This window comes from Chroicocephalus ridibundus, chromosome 1, assembly GCF_963924245.1.
Source record: "Chroicocephalus ridibundus chromosome 1, bChrRid1.1, whole genome shotgun sequence".
In the NCBI taxonomy this organism is placed as follows: domain Eukaryota; kingdom Metazoa; phylum Chordata; class Aves; order Charadriiformes; family Laridae; genus Chroicocephalus; species Chroicocephalus ridibundus.
In genome coordinates, this window is record NC_086284.1 from 184,653,127 (window position 1) to 184,675,695 (window position 22,569).

Genomic DNA, 22,569 nt, shown 5'->3' on the forward strand with positions numbered 1-22,569 from the left:
AATTCTGCAATCCCTCTGTTCTACCTCTGTGTCATCTTTTCAGAGTGACCTTGGAAAATGAGAGCATAGCAAATTTATCATCTTCAAGGCATCATTCTAATTTTTAATTATTATTGTTCAACATTTTCAAAGTATGAAAAAGGAACAGGAGACTTCCTCCTAGAATGCAACTTGGCAAATTTGAAGCTGATTACTTGCAAAGCCAAATTATTTTTGGAGGGTCATTCAGGAAATTACCAGAGTCCTTTTTCTCTCTCTTGACCTTAAAGCAAATCATTGCCACTTACATTCCTGAAATTTGAAGGCAACAACCTCTTCAGAGCTGTCAGTCTTTGCTTCATGACTTGAGATTTTAGAATACCATTCTCTAATTGTGATTAACTTCATTCATACTTAGCTTATCTTGGGTGACATACTAGTCAGAAGATAATGAGAAGATGCAGGTTTGAAGACAACTGGCCAGGTTCTTTAAGAAAGACAAGTTAAATTGGATACCAACGCAGGTTCTTAGCTAAATTTCTAGAGTTCATTTTTTCCTTTGACAGGATACATCTTTTCTGTGTACTGTGAAGCTCAAAAAAAGTATCAAGATGACCCCCAGTACAGAGGAGTTATAGGAAGTTGTAACTTTCACCTGAAAATCTCCATAATACTCAAGCCAGAAGATATTTCAAATCAGTTCAGACATGATGCTAGTAACATGCATCAGTTTATCATGAGTTCAGGGCAAATGCCAGGAAAAAGCATCAAAGCCATCATTTTACGGAATTAATACCATATTGTTATGCTATCTTATTTGAAGAATGCCACAGGAATTTGTGACCAATTACATGTAAAAAACACAAGAGAATGACGGTGAAATTTTGTCATCTACACGCAACGTCAGGCATGGATAGTGGATAAGGTCTCTGTTTTGTGTTTAATTTATTTACTTATTAAATTGACAGTACTAGTTGCTCTTTTCGCTTCTTTTTCTCTGGTGACCAAGATGACTACAACAAGTAGTTGTGAATCATCAATGATAATCTTGACTACTTCTGAGTGACCCAGACTTTATGTATTTTTCCCTGGGCAATGAGAAATCCTTCTAATTGTTCATCTATGACAGCTTTTAGGTGAAAAACCTTGAATCTTCCTTTTCCCAGGTTCTATTGAAACTTGAGACAGGGTGACAAGGATTTTCCTGAAATCCTCCAAATCTTCCACCTTTCTGCTGTTTCTTATCTGTATTAGAGTGATGGCGTGATGGGTACTCATACTGGAGAAAGTTAAAATTAGATTCCCTAAAATAATTTTATATTCTCTGAATGGGTACCCACTACTCTGTCAGCACCCACTACTTTGGCTAAAACTTCTCCAAGCATGGCAAAGTCTTTTCTTCGTGTGGAGATTCTAAATGGATGGAAAGAGAGAGGAAAATGATCGAAGGGTTTCAAGTTGATGACTGATTCATTGCTTTTAAACATTTTTTTTTCCTGCCTGGATATTGCTCTGCTGTTTTCTAACGTGTTTTTTAGTTGTCTTATATTCCCTCAGCTGTGGCAGTATTCCTGGAGCCAAATGTGAGTGCACTACCTCAAAATGCCAGCAGTGGAAGCTGGTAAGCAAGTGGGGAAATATCACCAGAGGAATCTCTGAAGCTTGGGACAAAGGCAGAAAACACATCAGTACTGCACTAACAGAGCAGCAGGTACCCTCATAGAGAAGATAAAATTACAGGTAAGGAAATAATTTCCATTTCTATTTTGATCTTGTCCAAATGGCTTGTTACTTCCCATTCAAAATCCCAGAAAAATTAACACACCATAAACATCTGAAGAAGAAAAAAGATACCAAATGTAATGAATTTAGACTACTTGATTTTTTAGTGGGGACAATTTCAAGTTCAATCTTACCCAATTTCTGGAAAACTATATTAAAAGATGAAAATCCGTTATACCTATTTGGCAGTTTAAAACCTCAACCTAGTTTTGAAACAAGGCTGGGTTTTTTTTTGGGGGGGAGTTGTTCTTCCATTTTTAGAATATTAAACACAGGAAACCACTTGTTACAGGTTTTCCTTTCCAGTCAAGAACAACAGTAGGCTTTTCTTTAGGTATTTGAGATCTGACAAAGCCAAAGACAGAAGGACTCTGTTCCCATCCCTCCTTCTCCATTTACTTTCTCACAATTGGAAGGGTAGCATGACTTTTTATTATGCTTCAGTTTCCTTATCTGTAAAAAGGAAGGAGGTTGTTTTTATCTCCCACTTGAGATGACTAGATGAAATAAGTGGTGTAAAAGGGAAGAAAATTACATTTATTTAATTAATTGTCTTGCAGTCTTTTATGCCGCCATGCTGCAGTCCCACTGTGGAGTTGTGATCACCACAAAAACCTCAAGAGGATATATCCTTGTCTGAATTGCTACAGTTATTTTCTGTTACAGAAAGTAAAATAAGGGTTTTGTTTAAGTCTTCTTTTAATATAAAATTTTTGTCTGTAATTGAAAAATTTTGTGAAGTTAAAACACTTCTACCATAAACTTAATTTCTCTGTTGAGTTTCAGAAACATTGAGAAAGTTTAGGTACGGGCATTGTAGTGACATTACCTTTTGGAAGAGAATAATAATGAAGTACATTTGAAAGACTAATGAGTTAGATTTAGCCTTGACATAACTCATACGTCTTTATCAGATATGCATTATGATAATTGTCCCAATGACTTGTATCAATTGAGTTTATTTTGTAAACTATCAAGTTCAAGGAAATATGAATACAGAGCCATATGAATTTGTTTCATAGTATTTAAATGTCTAGAGATTTTATTAAAGCATCAAGTTATCAAAGTTATGAGTTTAGTCTTGTAATGTATGTTTCTAATGATCTGCAGTATGCTATTTAACTTAAAAAGCCTGAAGATAAGAAAAAGGAAAATAATAACCATTTTGTAAGCATTATTTAAAGAAATTTAGGTGATCTTTTGAGGTGTTGTGCAACCCTTTTTGGAAGCAATCATTATCAGCAGGTCCAAAAAATATCTAGATAAGAAACTAGCTGTCTGAACGGAATATTGTCTTTTGAATTGTGTCATCTGTTATTTTATGGTGTTTACTAGTGTTAGTAACCCACTAATCATAGGAATGATTATAAGTAGAGTTCTCAGGATGCTCACATTTTTCCTGCTTTAAACTTTCAGGGGATTTTTGGTTTTTGGTCCTTGCGTTTTTTTTGTTGTTGGTTTTTTTGTGGTTTGGTTTTCTTGGTTTGTAAGTTTTTTTGGTTGTGGTTTTTTTTTATTTTTTTTATTTATTTTTACTTTAAGCATATATGGGAAAGACACAATCAATTCTTTCATGTGGAAGGAATCTTATTCTGACTTCATGGCTCTTTTCTGTACCGCAGGTCTATTCACGGACTTGTTTTCAAAGAACTTTTCAATTACTGTTTTATCATAGTTAAAAATTGCTGAAATACTTGCAAAAATGACTGGTTTTTGTTGACAAATCAATGAGTTTGAATTTGAGTATGTTTAAACCTATTCTTCGGGGTTACTGTTGTATCTTGGGGGTGTTTTTGAGGCCATGCTCTTTTGCTAAGAGAAGTTTCTCTGATTCTGAAATATGTTTTTGCACATCATTTTGTACTTTTCCTTGTAAGTTAAAGAAAAATTCCATCTCTCCCAGTTTTGTTTTCTGTAACTAATTCCGTAACAGTGTAGTACTTGACATGTGTTTGTTTCTTAGGCAAACGTGTAAAACTCCTCAAGTCCGAATGGAGAAGTAGAGAAAGGAGGTTTCTGCTGTGCCTGATGACAATTTTTGATTTTTCCACACACACAAAATATTCTGGCTCCACGTTGGAGCACTAGTTGTGATGAATCCTAGTCTTGGTCGGATTCTAAGGAAGGGCCAGAACGTTCGTTGAGGAATAAAGAGTCAAACCACTCCAGAAAATGTGTTCCAGCCCTGGTTTATTACTCACAGAGCAGCAGGTGTGTACAAATACAGGTTTACGCAGTATTAACAGGAATTGTTGTACCTTACTCCTCATTGTAGTTGCTTAGTTTGCTGCAGAAGCCCAGGAATCATGGCTTATTTGGGCAGAGCTTCAGGAGGGTGGTTGGAGAGACTCTGCATTGCGCTGCTAAGCAGCCTCAGTGTGTCAGTCAGATGCTTCAGGGAGCCGCTATATGTCTTTCTTCACTCACTTGCCTTTCAAAGGTAGACCCAGGTGATGAACGTAAGTTACTATCATGGGAAAGCAACAGAGGCTCTGGAGAAAACAACAGCACTTAGAAAGGAAGTACATCTTGGTAAATTCAGTTAGGTGTTGCTTTGTAGTTGAAAGCTCAGCATTCCATACTGGATTACTTGAAATGCAGAAAAAGTTGGCAGAGGGGTATTTCCACTATATTAAAATATGCTAGACGTTGTCTGTTTAATCTTAAAACCATGTTTAAGATGAAGAACTCTGCCATTTTCAGGAACGTATGCCATGCTTTAAATTATTCTTCCTTTACCTATTTTTCTTGTCCTAACTTTAAGATTATTTGGAGCAAGTGGAAAGCTCAATTTACGTGTGAAAGGTTTCCAAAGCCTTTTAGTTTTAATTAAAAATTTTAACCCTGATTGTCTAGGTCTTCACTTTAACACCAAAAATCTCCTGCTGAAATCATTAAGAGCAGTGGGAAAACATGAAATACAGAATTATATACTTCAAATGGCATTTTGTGAAATGGGTTTTCAACATGTTTGTTTCTTTCTAATCAAAGGTCCAAAGCACAAGAATTATCACAAATGCAATTCTGATTAGTCACAGCGCAATAAAAGTATGAAAGAGTAAAAAGCTGTAGAGTCTGGAGGTTATCAAAGACATCGGAAACTTTTGAGCCATTTAAGTGTACTGGGAAATGTTCTGTTTAATTAATAAAGCGAGTTAGAGATGTTTGCCGAAGGACAGACCTGAGGATCTAGAATTCTAAATTGCTCCATTACAGGCTTGGGAACATGTTTAGACTAACTTTTTTCATGCTGCAGTGCCTAAAATAAAGTTAAGGGAAAAATTTATAGCTCTTGAGTCTTGGTATCGCTAGTAGGGCCAAAGTTTTATGAGCAGGAATGAAACATTTGAAGACTTGTGAAAAATGTCTATCAATATGTCACCTTCTCTAAAGGTAAATGAATCCATAGTTACCATTAAATATCTGTTTTCCAAACTCCTCACAAATCACTCCAATTTTGTCTTTTGTCATTAGCCCAAGTCAAATAGCGGTCTGTGATATTGAAACAAGAGCCTGTTTCTTAACTCACAGTTCTCTGCTGGAGTTACTTTATCAAGCATACCCTTGAAAGATGGTTGAATCACCTTAACATTTCTTGGACTTTTGAAATGGTTGCTTGTGCCGCCAGAAACTTAGCACAAACACCCAAATCCACACCTATCTGCTGTTAGTGCATATGCATTTAGGTGCCCTATTGCAAAAAGGTCCTTAACAGCTCTTTTTGTCTAGCTTCCCCACTTTAGAAAATAAACTACAGGATTCTCAAGCTGTGAGGAAATGGCGAGCCTGTCCTTTGTTAACATTTGCAACGTACTTTTGAGTATCATTGGTACAAGTTAGTAGTATTAGACCAGAAGCACCTTCGGAGCTTACAAGTTGAACTGTTTCAGTGAATAAGCACGCACAAGTGGCAATGCAAACTGACATTTGCTTTCATAAGCCACGTATGAATGATAGTGCATGGCAAACACACTCTATGGATTTTGAGGTTCCAGGAAATAGTGCGCTTCCATCTGTTCAAAAGATTCATTTCCAACCTCGACCTCATTCGCAGAGGGCGTAAGTGGAAAAAATGCATTGGCAGATGTTCGTTTCTGGTTGTGTGGGCCCTTCTGTTTCTGCATTGTAATATTCATATTAGGTTTTCACTACCAAAACAAAGTTATTTATGTCATGTAAAAATATGACTGTTATAGCCCTCTTCAAGTCCATTCCTTATTAGGAAAGGTTTGCTAAAGAATCACTTTGTTGACCCTGTTTTATTAATTTATTTTTTTTTGTGGTCTGTTTATGTACAGTATAAGAAGAATATAAAAATAAGGACACAAAATGGATGGAAATGTACTGCATACAATTAAGGGCTGTCCTGGTACAAGAGCTCTGTCTTATCTCTGTGTCTTGGAGGACAATCCATATCTAGGCATTTCTTCAAGCCATTTCTTAGGCCTCTTTCTTGAAGCATTTAAGAGATTCCTGTGGCATTCCCTGCATTTGGCTTATCTCTTGTTGTACATTAAATATATTCGTGAGATTCTTTTTGATTTCAAGAAATTTCCACACCATTTTTGTTTCTCAAAGGCCTTTAATATTGTACCAAAGAATGCTAGGGGTGCCAAGATGGCTTTTCTTTGTCTCATGACATTCCACTTAGTTCAGGGTAAGCTATTCATTACTTTAAAAAAAATAATAATTTCCTTTCTCTGCATTACGCATATCAGGGGGAAAAAAAAAAGAAACCTTGATGATTCTTGAGCATGCTCAGATGGCACCCAGGCTATGACCACACACACAATCCTATGCAGTTTATGGAACTTTTCTAATTAAAAAGAAGGACCCCACTATTAAGTTCCTTCTGTTTCTTGTGTTTATTTCTATTCTTTGGTGAAAATCTGGAACAGAGGGTCCATCATACGGCTGAGTCATCTGTGGAGGGAGGAATCACTGGCTTAAAAATTTCCCTCTTTCTGCATTTGCGTTGATGCATAGTCCTGACAACATTATAGTAGGCTTCCCTCCAGCCCTATTCCCGACTAAATTCTGTTGTTTACTGTGCATGATGTAAGAGAAGTAGAATTGGAGTTGCAAGGGCACCCGTAGAAAGGCAAGTCGCTAACTTTCAAGTGCTTGACTTTGCAAACTCGTCTGTTTTCAATATGGATTTTCTGTATGGTTTGCGATAAACATAGAAAAAAATTGAAAGTGTTGCCAACCAAAAAAATAGTAGTGTACAAAGTTGTGTTATGCAATGTTCCTGCACACACTGATTTTAATATGTCGTATATTGTTATCAATTTTCTTCTAACATTACTAAATAATAATGAATTACATGCCTCATTTGCATGTATAAACTATTCTGTAGTTAGCAAATAATTGGTGATACATTTGTTTCTCTGAAGAAATAGATTTGTACTGTACCTAATTTTGATCCTGTGATGCTTAGGTGCGTGAAAGTAAGGAGAAGTGCTTTACTATTCAGAGAATGTTCACTCAGCCATTCTTTACATGCGATAGTCTTGATTTTCCTCCCTTCCTCTTCTCAAGCAGAAGGAAGTCTTGAGTAAAAGTATCAGACTGGGTTTTTATTGGGAATCTGTTCTTATGGAATAGATGGTATTATCGACTGTATTCATCAGCTGTGGGGATTTCACAAGTAAAGGACATTTTTCACCCATTGTCAGCAGCACTGGAATGGAGGCCGTCCAAAAAATCTCTTGAGCTGGTAGCTTTTCTAATGCGCTGCTCTTGAGATCTTTTCATCTCTGGTCCATTCTGGGTTACCCTGGCAAAAATGCTGTACCCAAAGAATGAATCTGGTTGGCACATTTAGTGAACAGAAGAAATGTGGAAAACTTCAGTTGCATATAATTACATATTGTTGTTTTAAAATAAAACAAGTGAGTTCACATACAATTATAGCCAATTTACGGCAGCCACTCACTAATTTAAATAAAAAAGTCTGCAACTGTAGAGTAATTATACTTTAATTGCACATTTAGTACAAGAAAGTGAAGAGAGTCTAATGCGTTGTATTTATGATATAACAAGCATGTGAAAAAATATATTAGCATAAAGGGAGTAATTATGTTCCAAGAATGAACAAATTAATTCAAATCAACACCTAGGATGCTAAAGGTTTTATGTCCTTTTTTTCATTTGTATTGTTAAACAGCAGCAAAGTTAATTTTCCATACTTATTAATTATTAACTGAAAAATTGATTAGCCTTGATTTGCACCCATTCAGTGTGTTACTGTTCTCTCAGGATTTTAAAGATCGGACATGTACTGCTATCGGTCCCCCTTTTCCTATAAAGTCCTTTGGTGTAATACATTGCTTCCCAGCCACTCAAACCGTATAGCTTTTACTAGATCCAAAATTAGGCATTACTGGAAATACCATCACTAGATATTAGCTAAAATTTCATTGCTTCATTATGAAATTGTTTTTAGCATCCGAGAGGTCTGTTCTCTCTCTAACGTGTATGGATGTATAACTTCCATTAACATTAATGGCCGATGTGTGCTTGCATGTAACAAGTATTACCTTCTTACATAGCAAATGTGGACCGCTATGTGTGTTACTCAGAGTAGCAGTGTGTGACCTGGAAGTTAAGAGGAAAAAAAAAGAAAAAAAGAAGAAAGAGGGCAGGTGGAATAATAAAAAATCTGGCAAGGGAAAGCAATTAAAAACTCCAATCGTGTAATTGTAAAAACTAGGAATATGCAGCTGGACTTCCTGTGCAGGCTGTATAAACAAAATGACCTTTGTGTATGATTAGATACTTGTTATAGAGCAGAGGTTTGAATGGCTATCTGACGTTTTTTTTCTTTATATCACCTATTTTTTGTATGTAACAATGTATGTTGCTTTTATAGGGATTTTTTCACCACACAATTGTAGAGCTAGATGGGGGGAGCAGATATAGGCCTGCAGATTATGATCTCACTGGGTTTCTTTATGACTTAACACATTTGCACTTCCAAACAGCTATGTAACTGAGCAGTCATGTATTTGTGAAAATGCTAGCTGCAATTTATTACCCTAGCCCATGCATTGGCAGAGCTGGATGTAACAGAAATAATAAATCACAGAATGGTTGAGGTTGGAAGGGACCTCTGGAAGTTGTCTTGTCCAACCTCCCTGCCCAAACAGAGCCACCTAGAGCAGGTTGCCCAGGACCAGATGGCTTCTGGATATCTTCAAGGATGGAGACTCTACAACCTCCCTGGGCAACCTGTGCCAGTGCTCAGTCATCCTCACAGTAAAAAAAGTGTTTCCCTGGTTTCCAGGGAACCTCCTGTGTTTCTGTTTGTCCCCATTACCTCTTGTCACTGGGTACCACTTGAAAAGAACCTGGCCCCGTCTTCCTTGCACCCTCCCTTCAGGTATTTGTACACATTGATGAGATCCCTCCTGAGCATCTTCTGCAGCTCTCTCAGCCTTTCTTCCTATAAAGGTGCTCCAATCCCTTACTCACCTTAGTGACCCTTTTCTGGACTCTCTCCAGTAGCTCTATGTTTGTCTTGTACTGGGGAGCCCAAAATTGGACACACTACTGCAGGTGTGGCCTCACCAGTGCTGAGCAGAGGTGAAGGATCACCTCCCTTGACCTGCTGGCAATACTTTGTCGAATGCAGCCCAGGATACCATTAGCTGCCTTTGTGGCAACGGCGCATTGCTGCATCATGGTCAATTTGGTCTCTGAAAAGTCATCCAGTACCCTCTCTTTCTAATAGCAAAGGTCTGCTCTGTGGGTACGTTGGCAGAATAGAGAATTCAGCTGAGTTCCAGTGACTGCCTGTCCAGTTGTGCCTCTGGGGAAACTGTCCGCTGGTTCTTGGATTTGGTCTGTTCTGTTGTTTGGAAAAGTAAGAAGCTTTGATCTTGCATCTACTTGGCCTCTTTGCGAGTCTCACATCTTTTGATCTGTCTTCCGTGTGCTTTGCATCAGCTGATTTACCACAGTTTTTATATATATATATATATATATAAAGTGCAGCTAATAAAAATCCACCTGAAGATAGGATCAGAAGATGTGTATTTTACATTATGTAGCTCAGTGGCACCTGGGTCCATGAGTAGAATTCCAGCTTGTTACAATAAAGCAAAAAATAAATAACAATAAGATGCTGTGTCAGCCTTTTGAGCTTTGGTGCAGGGCACAGAAATATGTTGCCTGACTTTTAAATTAATTCTTCATTATTTTTTCAGGCAATCTTCCACTGTAGAAGGGGCCACATGAGGCTGTTTCCAACAGCAAGAACAAAACAAAACAAGAGCAGTGTAATAAATAAACCCATGTATTATAAAAATCACAAAGCACAATTCTATTATTGCCTTCTTAAGTGCAGTTCCTAGAAACAACTTGGTGGAGAAGGCAGACCGGAGTAATGAAGTCCTTGAACAGTCCTTTTAATATTCTGCTCTACGTTTGTGCTCTGCAGAGCCGACGAGAGCTGTATGCAAACAGTTTTGCTGAGGGCAAAAGAATGTTTCATCATTAAGGAGCATGACCCTTCTCTCTGTGATCAAAATGAAAAGCATGTCCCCCTTGATGTCATAAAATGTTATTGTGAGCGGTCCAACGGGTTGTTCCTCAAGAGTTGGGATGTTGTCCCCTGACACGATTTTATATTAAAATGTTACATGATCATTAATTGTATCCACTGACACAGCAGAAATATTCCTCAGTTATGTTTCTTTGATATGATGGATTATTTTTTTTCTTTTAATGTTTAAAATCCAAATCAGACACAGGGAAAGTCCAATTACTGTGAAATGCTTTGTCTCCCACTCTTTCTCTGTGGTCCTTCTGTTCCACTCTTGTTTCATGTTAGGTTGGGTGAAACCACTCTAAGTAAACTCCTTGGTAGTTATTTTATACCTTGTGAATAACAGGATCTATTTATCTCTTGTTTATGTATGCATGATTTTTGTCCTGTTTCTCCATGAAGTGATTATTGCTTGCAAAGATGCATTTAGCCCTTAACAGGACATTGCATTTTAAAGTAGCACGCAAAGAACAGAAGAATACATCTCCAGTATCAGTCACTGTTATACTCAATGGCTAACATTTTAAAAGCATAGCTGTTACCATGCTTGCTCTAACATTAAAACAGATGAACAAAATACAGAAATTTTCCTTGAAACCAATGCTTTGGACGTTTGTGGGTCAGTAATTTATGACCTTCACATTTTTTTATTATGTTTTTAAGCGTGGTCACATGTCAATTTCTCCTTGTCAGATCCAATTCCAGCAAAGCACTTAAACACACAATTTAACTTGGGGAGCAATCCCATCTAATGCCATTGGGAATTATTCACTTATTTAAAAACAATTGGAAGAGCTTTGCTGGACAGAGATCTTCTACTTCAGTCTCAGTTTCCAGTACTTCAGAAGTAAACTCTCGATGTACAGTTTTGATTTTCTGATTTTCTTTTTCTTTACAGGTAACCCGATAGCTAAAGACAAATCAAGTCAGTCTCAAGGCTGATAACATTAAATACAACACATAGGAATTTCATTCCTCCAGGCAATCCTTGAAGTGAAATTTTATACTGCTGGGTGTATCCTTCAGAGCCAATTGTTTCAATGAGAACCTGGCTTGTAATCAGCAACAGCCTTGATATCAAAACTACTGGAAAGTTATTTTGAACTTCAGTGTCACAAAGATTTCAACTGTTTGAACTGTGTACACTTGTAAAATTGCACTTGCTGAGGAATTTGCAGCTGTAATCACAAGAGCTGATATTCAAAAGGTGCAGAAAAGCAGCAATCTTTTGGATTCTCCATTCCAGACTGATGGCTTTTCATCTTGATGAAGTCAACCTCCAAAATGTATTGGTTCCTTCTCGCTAAAATGATCCCTGGTCTGCCGTTCAGATTGCTGGTGGGACTGCACACTGCTTTAATTAAATTTCTGTTGCAGAAATTGTCCTCTGGCATGGCGCAGTTTTAGACATTTTTATTTGTATTCTAATCTTGGAGCTCTCAAAGGTACATATTTCAACATCTTGAAGTTGCTTTTGTTATAGGAATGGAAATATATATCCATTGTTAATAATTATTGTTGACAAGTAATAGTTATCTGAATACATCAGTCATATTAGAATGTATAGTCGGGTTGACATGTTTCCCTAAGGCTAACCACCTACTGCAGCTCTTCGGCAGTTAAAAAAGTAGTGGTCAAAACTCAATTACCACTTCCATTATAAGGCATTTTATACCTTTAAGATATACATTTCCATTTGGTTTGAAGGAGATGGGTGTTCCTGGTATGTACTTTACTTTCCCAACCTTTAATTGATTGAAATTCATGCTAAGCAGTCAATTTCATCCCTTTTTATAAAGGTAGGCAGGGATGTAAATGAGTTTTGCAATTATGAAATTGGATGGTAATCATTCAGAATTTTTGTCTTTTTATTAAAAAATAAAATCTCTTGCTTGAACCTAAGTACTGTTGGATGCTTATGTAGATGTCTGCTCAGTCTGTTTGCTATAAAGGAAAAACGGCCTAGTGCCCTCCCAGATTTACAGTTTGTGGGTATTTTGCTTGCTTACAGTCATCCAATTCAGATCTGATCCTTGCCAAAATCGCATTTACTTTTTAATTTTTTGTTTCAGTAGCAATTTTCGAACTTTGTGATGTGCTGTTACATGAAAAAAGATCCTCAATATTTAAAGGCCTTAAGCATCTACGAGCTTTTTTCTAAGTTATTACAGAATGTATAATTTTATACTCCGTTTAATGTATATTGTACCACCTGTAATATGGATACAACAGAAATTTGGCGATTCCTTGTAGTGACGCTGCATAAGCATGCTGCCTGGAGAGGGTGAGGGAGCTCTGACTGTGTGCTTTGGTGCATTGGAATGAAAACCACACACAGTTAATGGTAGGCAAAACTATATAGGGGCGAGCTTATTTAAAGAAGTCCTGTGTGGTTACCAGACTCCCAGAAAAAGAGGGAAGTGATTTTATCATTACAAGCCATTGACATGGCTAGGTAGTTATATATTAAGTTCCATGATGGATGAACACCCTGGAGTGCTCTGCCTGTCACAGTAGCCCCTGCTGTTCCAAAACCATTTCATTACCTCTGCTGTATTATTGCACAGGAGAGCTTAAATAAAATAAATGACTGTTGGGAATAAAATTGAGAAGTATCTTCTATCATTCTGCTGAGAAATAATAAAAAATGTTGGCAGGGAAAGATATTCTTTTCTGATTAAAATTTAATTAGGGTAAACTGTTTGTAGCAGCCACTAGGTATCTCAGTATTTTAGGATGGATTAATATTGTATGGATTTGTGCTAACCAGTGCAGGACAGAAGGTAGCATCTTAAAGAAATTGTCCGGGACAGTGCAAAGTGTAAATGTGCTGTTTTGTAAAATCTGAATTTGGCCTCTCTTTGGTCAAAACTCTACATCATGCTTCTCAATAATTGTTTTCTTTGTTTCTTTGTTCTTAAACCAACACTGAAGATACTGTATTATATACAAGTGTAACACATGCATACCAATAAGTGAAAATAAATGGATTTTCAAATATACTGAATAGATTATCTGCAGTAGATTAATGTTGTGAATATTCATAACAAGTGAATAAAATTGTAATATAAAATAGAGTTTCCTGTATGGATGTGCGCTTTGGAGATCTATTCTGTTTACCCATGGAACAAAATATTTTTTTTTCAGTGAATAAGAATCTCAAGGGTCATATTAATTTTGTATTTCTTCTGTAGAGCCGGGAATATCTCCTACTGCTTTGAAAGGTCCTTTTCCAAAGGAAACTGATCTCTAGCACAACTGTTCTAGCATTGTCATGGGAAATTCTGGTGGGCGTACTGTTCTTTTCAGGCCAGACTGAATAAATTTTTTTTTCTTCACAAAATGGGAATCCTGAAAAATTCTATTTTTGACCTTTTCAGTAGCAAGAGAACATAGTAGAAATTTCTGAAAATGTTTCAGGTTAATTTGTTGAACAGTTTAAAAGAAAATAAATAAAGCCAGTTCAATCGTGAACTCTTCTTGTGCATCTTGAAGCGAGCTGGACACCATAGTTCAGCTATCCATAGTGCCTGGTTTTGTGCTGTCTTTAGAAAAGGAGTACAGGTGACTAGATCAGCTCTGGGCATTCATGTTGTAGGCACATGAAGACGAATCCTGCTTCAGTTACTCCTGTATTCCACGTATACTACTTCCCAGATAATTTGATATACCCAGTCTCATCCGATTGCAAAGATGATCAGGCATTATAATCAGAGGGAAATCCATGTTACCCTTTGAATTCAGTAATCTGGGTTCCTATTCTGCAGTTGCGTGCGTCAGTGCATCACCGGGGAAAGACAATACACTGCTTTGTTCAGATGTTTCAAAATGAAATGTATTGGAGCAGTTCAACAAAGCAAAAAGGAAATCCTGATATGAGTCTTAATAAAAAAAAAAAATCCAAATCAGCTATAATTAATCTAAAGTAGAGCTTAAAAACATTCAAGACTATATCTTGATTTCATCTGGCTTACTGGTCATAAGTAAGCGCTAACCTTCGAAACAGCACTGCTGCAGATGCCACTGTTACTACCTTTAAATCCACCTGTTATCCTACATCCTTTAAATCTTCCTACCTATCCTATATCTTTTAAATCTTGGCTCCTCCAGCTCTACTCAAGAATGGAACTTAACTGGTATACGGTTTCAGTGCTTCACCAAGCCAATGCAGCTCTGTTTTGTGTAGAATCTATATGCTTTAAAACGGGAGACAGAGTGCATCAGATAGATTTCTTTTGAAACTAAAAGCACGTTATGTTGTTAGGTTTCATAAAAATATATGCAGGGTCTTTTTGCTCATTATGATTGTACATCTGGCTTTTACAATTTCCAGGTAATGCATGGATGTCTCTGACAACAAACCAGAAAGATGTGATTGGCATCCTTTTGTGTTGATTTACTGCCTCCTCCTTCATGACTTGAATTTTACGTGTCTGTTGTTAACCAATTTATTGGCAAGGAAAAGGAGCACAGTTTTGCTTTGTAATAGAAGTGTTGCTTTAACCTCTAGTTTCTTTTTGCCAATAGTTAGATAGCTCTGTATCAAACATGCTACATCTGAACAATCTGATGGTACTGCGTGATTTCTCTGGGGTATTAAACTGAATAATGAGAATTAACTAATCACTTTGTTAGTCTTTATAACACAGTTTGTATCCTGAGAAACTTTTCTGTTTGTTCTTTTACAGAATGAGAAAACATTTCCAAATTACGTCTTTGATCTTGTTTCTGTAAGAGGTTATGTAACTTTCTGATAGCACTTTACAGTCAGTCATTGCAAATATTTTAGCAAAAATGTCTTCCGTGGCTGTTTGTTTTGCATCTACTATATTCATCTGCACTGCTTATGCGGTGATTGCAAGAGGTAGTATATGAAAAGGCTGAATTTCCCACAACTTTCTTTTGACAGGTGATGACAAGTGTTGCCAACATCTCTTAATCCACAACTAACTTAAGACCATCTGGCAGGAGGACCACTGGCAGTGAAAGCTGAAAGCGATTGTATAAGGGAATGAATAAGCTGCTTCTTTCTCAGACTGCTGTTAGTGGGATGCCAGGCCCGGCAAAACCGTTGGAGTGTGCTTTCATCAACAGAGATGTAGGTTCTGGGGATGTGGATCCTGCATGGGAGCACCGGGGCACAGTCGCCATTCTGAAGCTGGGGCTGTGGTGGTGACAGCAGGTCTTCAGGCCTGGTCTGTAGAGTGGTGGAAAGGTCTGTCTTGTGTGTCTCTGGGATTTGCTCCAAGGCCAGACTGCAGGCATGGCGAGGTGCCTTGGTGATTTCAGTGGGGTTTGGGTAAGGCCTTCAGCTGCCATTGAGAGTGTCCAGCATTTTGCTCAGAAAATTCTGAATAAGCAAGTTTATTAAAGTTCACATGCCTGCCCCTATTCAGGTTAATGTTTAAAGAACAATTTTCAATCCCTCCTTGCTACTACACAGGGAATTCTGTGGCAATAGGGAGTGAAATCCAGTTATTCTGTGATAATAGATTTTCTTGTTTAAATATCACTGATCACACCAATATTAGCCATGACTAAAATACTTGAAACATGTCTGGTTTTCAGTTCTGAAAACCAGTTTATTGCCCAACTAAGTTCAAGAAATAGTTTGTGTAGTAGAAATATTATTGCCCATATGTAACCCTAACTGTAAAAGCTGTATATTATGCTCATATTATATTATGTATATATAATATATATATTACATAAAAAAGCTCTTTAAATTATGTTTATATTCATAACTGTAAAATTCTGGCTAGATCCTGGTTAGATAACAGCAGGGCCATTTTTTTTTCCCCTGTAACATTGAGGTAACCTAAAGACCCTGTAGTTTGGGATTTACGGCTTTGCTTTCACTGCTTCAACTGCACAGCGGGGAAAACAACATGTAAAAGTCTTTATGTTAGTCACATTGCTAGGACCTTTTTCTTGAATATGATGAATGGGTGGAGTTGCAAGTTTACTCCATATCAGCATTTTGGTTGAATCTCTTGATCTCTTTTCTCCTTACTGTCATAACAAGCATGACAAAAACTAAACTTGAATTTTCCAGCCTTATGCCTTAGTATTTAGATCTGATATCCAGAACTCACAAAACGTACACAAGTTGTTTGAGTTGCTATGTCTCCATATAAGGGACGTTTTTTAGTCTGTTTCTCTCTTTATGATTAATTCTGGATGCCTTGCCAATATTTGGGTGAGAGAATATAATCCTTCCTATTACTTATTTAGAGTTTGAGTCTCCTTTTTGTTGTTGTTCCTTTACTTTTTTTTGGTCATTTGCTCTTTTTCCTGGGATCCAGTCAGTTCTTAAAATAAGTCAGTAGTGATGAGAAAAGTTTTTTAATAAATAGTGGCCTGGAACTGAATACAAGCTCTTCCTAGTTCTTGGAGAGAAAAGAAAGAGAGCAATGATGTGTCTCTATCATTTTCTCTTAAAATGGTTTCCAGCTTAAACTATTCCATCTGAATAGAAGCATTTTTTCCTAACTATAAATGGTCTGTGTTTCAATATGCTCTCTGATCATAAAGCTGATGAAATGGTCCTCTCTGTATGGCAGATTACCTCAGCAGAATTTACAAATGGAAGATGATGATTTTGCTAATGTCCATGGGCAGGTAGACAGAATTTGGTCCCAGATGCTCTGCCTAATGTTCATGGCAAAAGCGACTCAAAAACAATGCCTCCATATGCCGTAATTGCTGGAATTATTTCTCAGGCATATTCCCTTGTCATCCCTCATATGTAGAACTCATTAGATTCCTAGTGGGAGAACATATGGAGAGGAGAGATGATGGAAAACATTGTAAAACAGATTGTGTATTTAAATTTATATTATAAAAGACCTCTGTGCACTGGCAAACTTAGTGGAGAAAGTTCAAACTCTTTCTTCACGCATCATAAGGAAATCGACATTTACGGAGCTGTTATGTCAGTGCATTCAAAGACACTTATAGATGATGGGTTAAAGCCTGGCTTTAGGGATACTGGTGGGAATCTTGCTGCTAATTTGAGGTCAGTTCTGTATTTCCTACGTTATTTTTCCAAATATTTAGTTAAACTATAGCTGTGGAAGATCTTTTTGCTAATAGGAATGACAAGAAGTCAGAGTTCCACCCGTACAAATCTGTTTGGAGGATCAGGCCTTTGGCTGTGGGTTTGTGATTTCAGTGTCAACACAGTGACTTTTATGAATACCTAGTTTGTGTTTCACCAAAATAAGCAATAAAGTTTCTTTCATCCAGCTCAGCTGACTGATGGACGGGGATCATATGCATGCAGAGCTCTTTTAATGACTACTGAATATTAATAATTAATTCTTTATCCTTTTGTATAGTTAAATAAAGCAAAAATAAGCTAATCATGCAGGAATTCAAAATATTAGATGCTGACATTTGTGATGCTTTTTTAATTACACTCATGACTCTCTCCTGTTTTATGGTAAATCTTTTCTCTTCTTGTTTTTCACTCGATAATTACCATGAAGCTGGTTCCAACAGGGAGCATTTGGGGTACTATAGAGAGTCCCAGTGGTGGAGATGGGCACTAGCAGGAGTTACCCAACTGGGCAGGTGGGAGGTGGATAGACCTATGTCTGGGAACACCACGACTTCAGTGCAGTGGCTGGTGAAATATGTCCTATCAGCTAGAGAAACATTTCTGCAGACATCGTTGTTGCAGAACATCATTGTTCTGCAGAACATCATTGCCAGAAACAATTCTGACAGGGTATCTCTTATTGCATGGAGCTGAATCAAATGTCATACCTAAACGCATACTGGAAAGACACAGAGAAACAGTGTGGACGTCTCTTACGGCATGGCTCTACAGGCCTTAAAAATGTCAGGTATGACCACAGGATGTTTCCATCTATGTCATTGCCTTTCTAAAAGGAGACACAAAATGGCTGTTTAGGTAGATTTGTGGTAGAGTTGTGTGTGGTTTTGCTGGCAAATATCCCTGTCTAAAGCTGAGATTTGGTGTCATGTCGTGAGACAGTGCCTCCAGAAGTTCAGATTTGACCCCCCTCCATTACCACTGAAATTGGAGTGTGTTACTACACTGTTCTTCTAAGCCAGAGTTGCCCAGTACACCCCGGAGAGCTGCACCACTTGCCCTGCACCTTTCAGAGCAGAATAGTTGCTCTGACAAGGCTCAGCGGGAAGCAAAACACGCGTTACCATACACGCTTTTGCCTCATTCTGACAACTCTGATTGTTCTCTGTGTTTCTTCTGACAGCTACTGTATAAATGTTTATTATTAGGTGAAAGTTTAAAGTGTATTATTTTGCACTAGTCTGAACAATGCACTTAAAAGATGTATTTTGTTCAGCCTATCGTAATTTATTCATTTGTGCGATATAGGTATTAGCCTCTCTGTCAGCTACCGGTGGAACCTTTTAAAAAAGTGTCCTCAGTTAGTGACTTTTTAGTAACTGCAGGAAAATGCTCTTTGGGTTGTAAGTCTTTCATTAGCATGTTGTGTTTTTTCCATTCTGTCAGTACCAGCATTAGAAAGCAGATGACCAAGTAGTAAAAGAGTCTTGAAGATGTACTGATTTAATTGCTCTTAGGCAAATGGCTAGACCTTGCTCAGTGATGGAAGTCATACCTCCTGTGCGTAAGATTGTGTTCTGTCATTCAGAATATCCAGCCCTCAGCTTTGATTCAAATTTGATTATACAGAAATTTGTGCAGTAGTAATATTAATATAAAAGATTAATAGCTACTTGAAAGATGGATCCTTAAGTATTGATATATGCAATGAAATATCCAGGACATCTCAAATTCAGGTCTTTACCTAGTGTTCCTAATGGATAAGGAAAGTAGCAAGTCTTTTCCCCATTTTTATGTCTTTGGAAGGAAATATAGATATACCAGAACACTGGGAGTGCTGGCTGGACTTCAGTTAATAGCGTGTTTATTGCCCAAGTCCACATAGCTGGGATCTTACGTCACATTTTGTTAAAAGCATGTAATATAAGGACATTAAACCAATCAATTTCTGCAATTAGCAGTTCTGAAAGGAAACACAAAAGGAAGTACAAGGCAGTTTGTGGCTGGGTTAGCTCCACTGTCTTGAGTGAAGTTATTCTCCAGGTAAATCTGACCTTAAGCATTCTAGCTAAATAATTCAGAAAATTAGGCTATGGTTAATTTGAAGACCTAGATAAAGGCATATGAAACTTCCAGGGCTTGTGTAAGAAAAAAATACAGGTGACAAAAAAATTGGATTTCCTTTAAAATTTCACCAGATGTTATATTGCTGTATAACTCTGGGAATTATACGGTCCTGGTCCCACCTCCAACAGAGAAATATGTGAAATTCAGTCCTATTCTTTGTCCTCACATAAAACACATACCAAAGGCAATTTATGAAAGGCATTTGGCTTTTACTCTCAAAGCTCCAGTGCAAGGTCTCTACTCCATGCCTGTGCTCCTTAAATCCTAAAAATAGAGCTTTCTGAGAACTTTGATGATGACTTAAGCTTCTTAGGGACTTCTGCTCAGGTTTAAATTTCATACTGACTACCTGCTTCAGCTGTTCCAGAAACTTTATCATTGGTTCAAACACCTGCCTGTCCCTGCTTTGTTGTTGGTCAATATAGTAAAAAAAATGCTTTGTAAATATTGTCTTTAAATTTGATATATTTGATCATCTGCACCAATTCCAAAATGGCATTTCTTCCTTTGTGTCAAACTTGGAAATTATTAAAATATCCTGAATAGTCATAAACTCAGTCAACTCATTCACAATAAAGAACTGTGATGCCTTAAGGCACTTTTTACTAGTCAGAGTATTGCCAAGGTGACCTTTCATGCTGTTTCAATTGCATAGCCGTGCCATTATTTAACTATTAGAATGATGGAAAGCTTGCACTTTGCTATATGAGTGGCAACATTTCTAGACACAGGGACCTGAAAGAATGGAACATATGAGGGGCTATAATTAATGTGCCACATTAAGGAGTTAAGGATAAGCAGCCAAAGAAAGACTAAATCTGGTGGAGCAAAGCAGCTGCAGTCTAGTCTTGAAAACTAAAACTCCATTTGCAATGCTTTCTAGAATCCTAATATCTCCTGCTGGTGACAAGTCGTTAACAGTAGCTCATTTTTCCTGTACCGTGTCTTGACCATCCATCATTATTGAAAAGTACAGAAAAATGCAGCCTCTGGAATGCTATTAAAAATCCTCTCAAATTTAAGTATTAGTGAGGCTAATGCCATACTATATTTTTACCTTCTATTTAAAAAAGAGAGAATTAATTTCTATGTGTTTAAAAATTTTTACATATATATTTATACAAATAGAAAGAGTTAGAAAATAAGGAACATCTGAAAGCTCTTTTTTTTGTGTGTGTAGAAATAATGAGTGTAAAAATTTTTAGGCTATATAAAAGCCCACTAGGGACTACTCTACTAGACCAGAATTAGTGATGCACCACGTGGTTTAATATTATCTTGCCTACCCAGGACATATCCACTGTGTAAAGAGGAAAGGTAAGCTAAAGCCAACAGGACCTGTTGTACACCCCTCTATAAATTCTGCATATGTGTTTCTGTGTACGTCTTCACTGTAGGGCAAGGGATTTTGTGTGATGTAAAGGCGACATGAAGAAATCACAGAAGGAAGTGAAAAACCCATCTTTTGGGGGACAGAGGGATAAAAAAAGGGAACTCGTTACCTTTGTTAGTTAAAATGCAAATTTAGAAAAATAATTTGTCTTTTTGTTAAGCAAATTGAAAAGAAAAACAAGAGTTGTTAGTGTACTTTCTCAAAAATAATTGAGAAATAATAATCATTTGCCTTCTAGGAAATAATTTTGCTGCAATTTTATGTCTGTTCATTGCCATGTTTAAATGTAATTGTTTCATGACTGTATGATTAAATGTATTCTGTCTACACGAAGCCTGACTGGTGTTGACAGAAAGCAAAATCATTAGAAAGATGTGGCTGTTGAAAAACCTTTTGTCTTCACAATGCTCTTGGAGGAGGATGAACATCACAGACTGTGGAAGCTGTGTAAAAAGCAGAACAGAATAAGGTTTCTTTTCCCATCACCGGTTAGGTGATTTATATACATGACTCTCATTAACATTAATGGGAGTTATCTGCCTCATTTTTTATGAGCCTGATGTGAAGTTAATGGCAGTCTTCCCATTGTCTCTAGTGGGCTGTGGATCAACCACTAAGAGCACAAATGAGTTTGGTTGAAATATTGGTGCTTGTACGCTTAGGATTTCAACATGCTTCATTCACAGTTACCACAAAAAATGCTGGGTGAACGCCTAAGAGTGTGAGCTGAGGAGTTTAACACTGCAGAGTGTGCTGATCTGTGTGCACTGTGGGGCATCCACACAGCAGACTGCAGAGACGCCTGAGCCAGTTCGCAGTGAGCTCGTGTGAGCAGGAGCAGGAATCTGCCCAGCTGCACGAGCTGGTTTACTTTTCAGAGATCTGAGCTGGAGTAGGTGTAATGGGGTCTGTGGTCCAGACGCCACATGACGGGGGAGTTGCAGTGCCATGTGATGCTGTACTCCCATCAATAATGTGGTAATATGCCACTGTTTAGCTGAAATCTGACCGGGATTTCTCTCTGTGCTGTGCTCTCCTCTGTTTTTGTTTTGGTTTTGGGTTTTTTTCTGTTTTGTTTTGTCTTTCTTAACAATAAACATTTCATTGACTAAGTATGCTTTGCAGTTGTAACAAAACTAGACTGCAGTGCTTTTTCTTCCGTGAGGAAGGGAAGGATTCCTCATATTACCAGCAGAACTGGAAGGACTTCTAGTCACATCCACGTTCCTTACTATGAGCCAACCACTACAGAGACAGATGACCAGCCTCGCCATCAGTGAAGAACATCTCTGGCCCCACACAGACTAGCTGGTACAAGATAGCTTGCCTGTGGATTGGGAGCTCCTCTTATGGTGACTGATGTTCATGCTAAAGTATTCCCAGAAGTGCCATGTTTCTCCTTATCATGACATCACATTGGTGCATGCATGAAAAACTGGCCTTCAGAAGAACTTGAATTTGAAGCTAAGATTCTAGTAATATTAGGGGTAGCTAGATCCTGAGGACTTTAAGACACAGAGGGGTTTCTGCTCCCAGACATGGCCACTCCTGGTCCAGATTCCAGTGCCAGGCTGTAGCAAGGCTGGGCATGTACTTCTACGATACAAATATACACACAATACAACACAGATCAACACAAGCAAAAGACGGGTGCCTTTATCATCACCTACTTCAACA

General features: G+C 37.6%; 1 protein-coding gene across 5 annotated transcripts in view; it reads left to right on the forward strand.

Moving 5' to 3' along the window:
- TAFA2 (TAFA chemokine like family member 2) overlaps positions 1 to 13,314 on the forward strand; it is a 195,572-nt gene extending 182,258 nt beyond the window's left edge. The window contains exons 5-7 of one of the 5 annotated variants that reach the window (XR_010069510.1): positions 1,537 to 1,719; positions 3,725 to 3,972; positions 11,211 to 13,314. Coding sequence is in view for 1 of the 5 variants with exons in the window: in XM_063323072.1 (XP_063179142.1) it covers positions 11,211 to 11,222 (12 nt within the window). In the remaining 4 variants the exon portion in view is untranslated. The other 4 variants (XR_010069512.1, XR_010069511.1, XR_010069513.1 and 1 more) reach the window with 4 other exon arrangements.
- Positions 13,315 to 22,569: the final 9,255 nt, after the last annotated feature.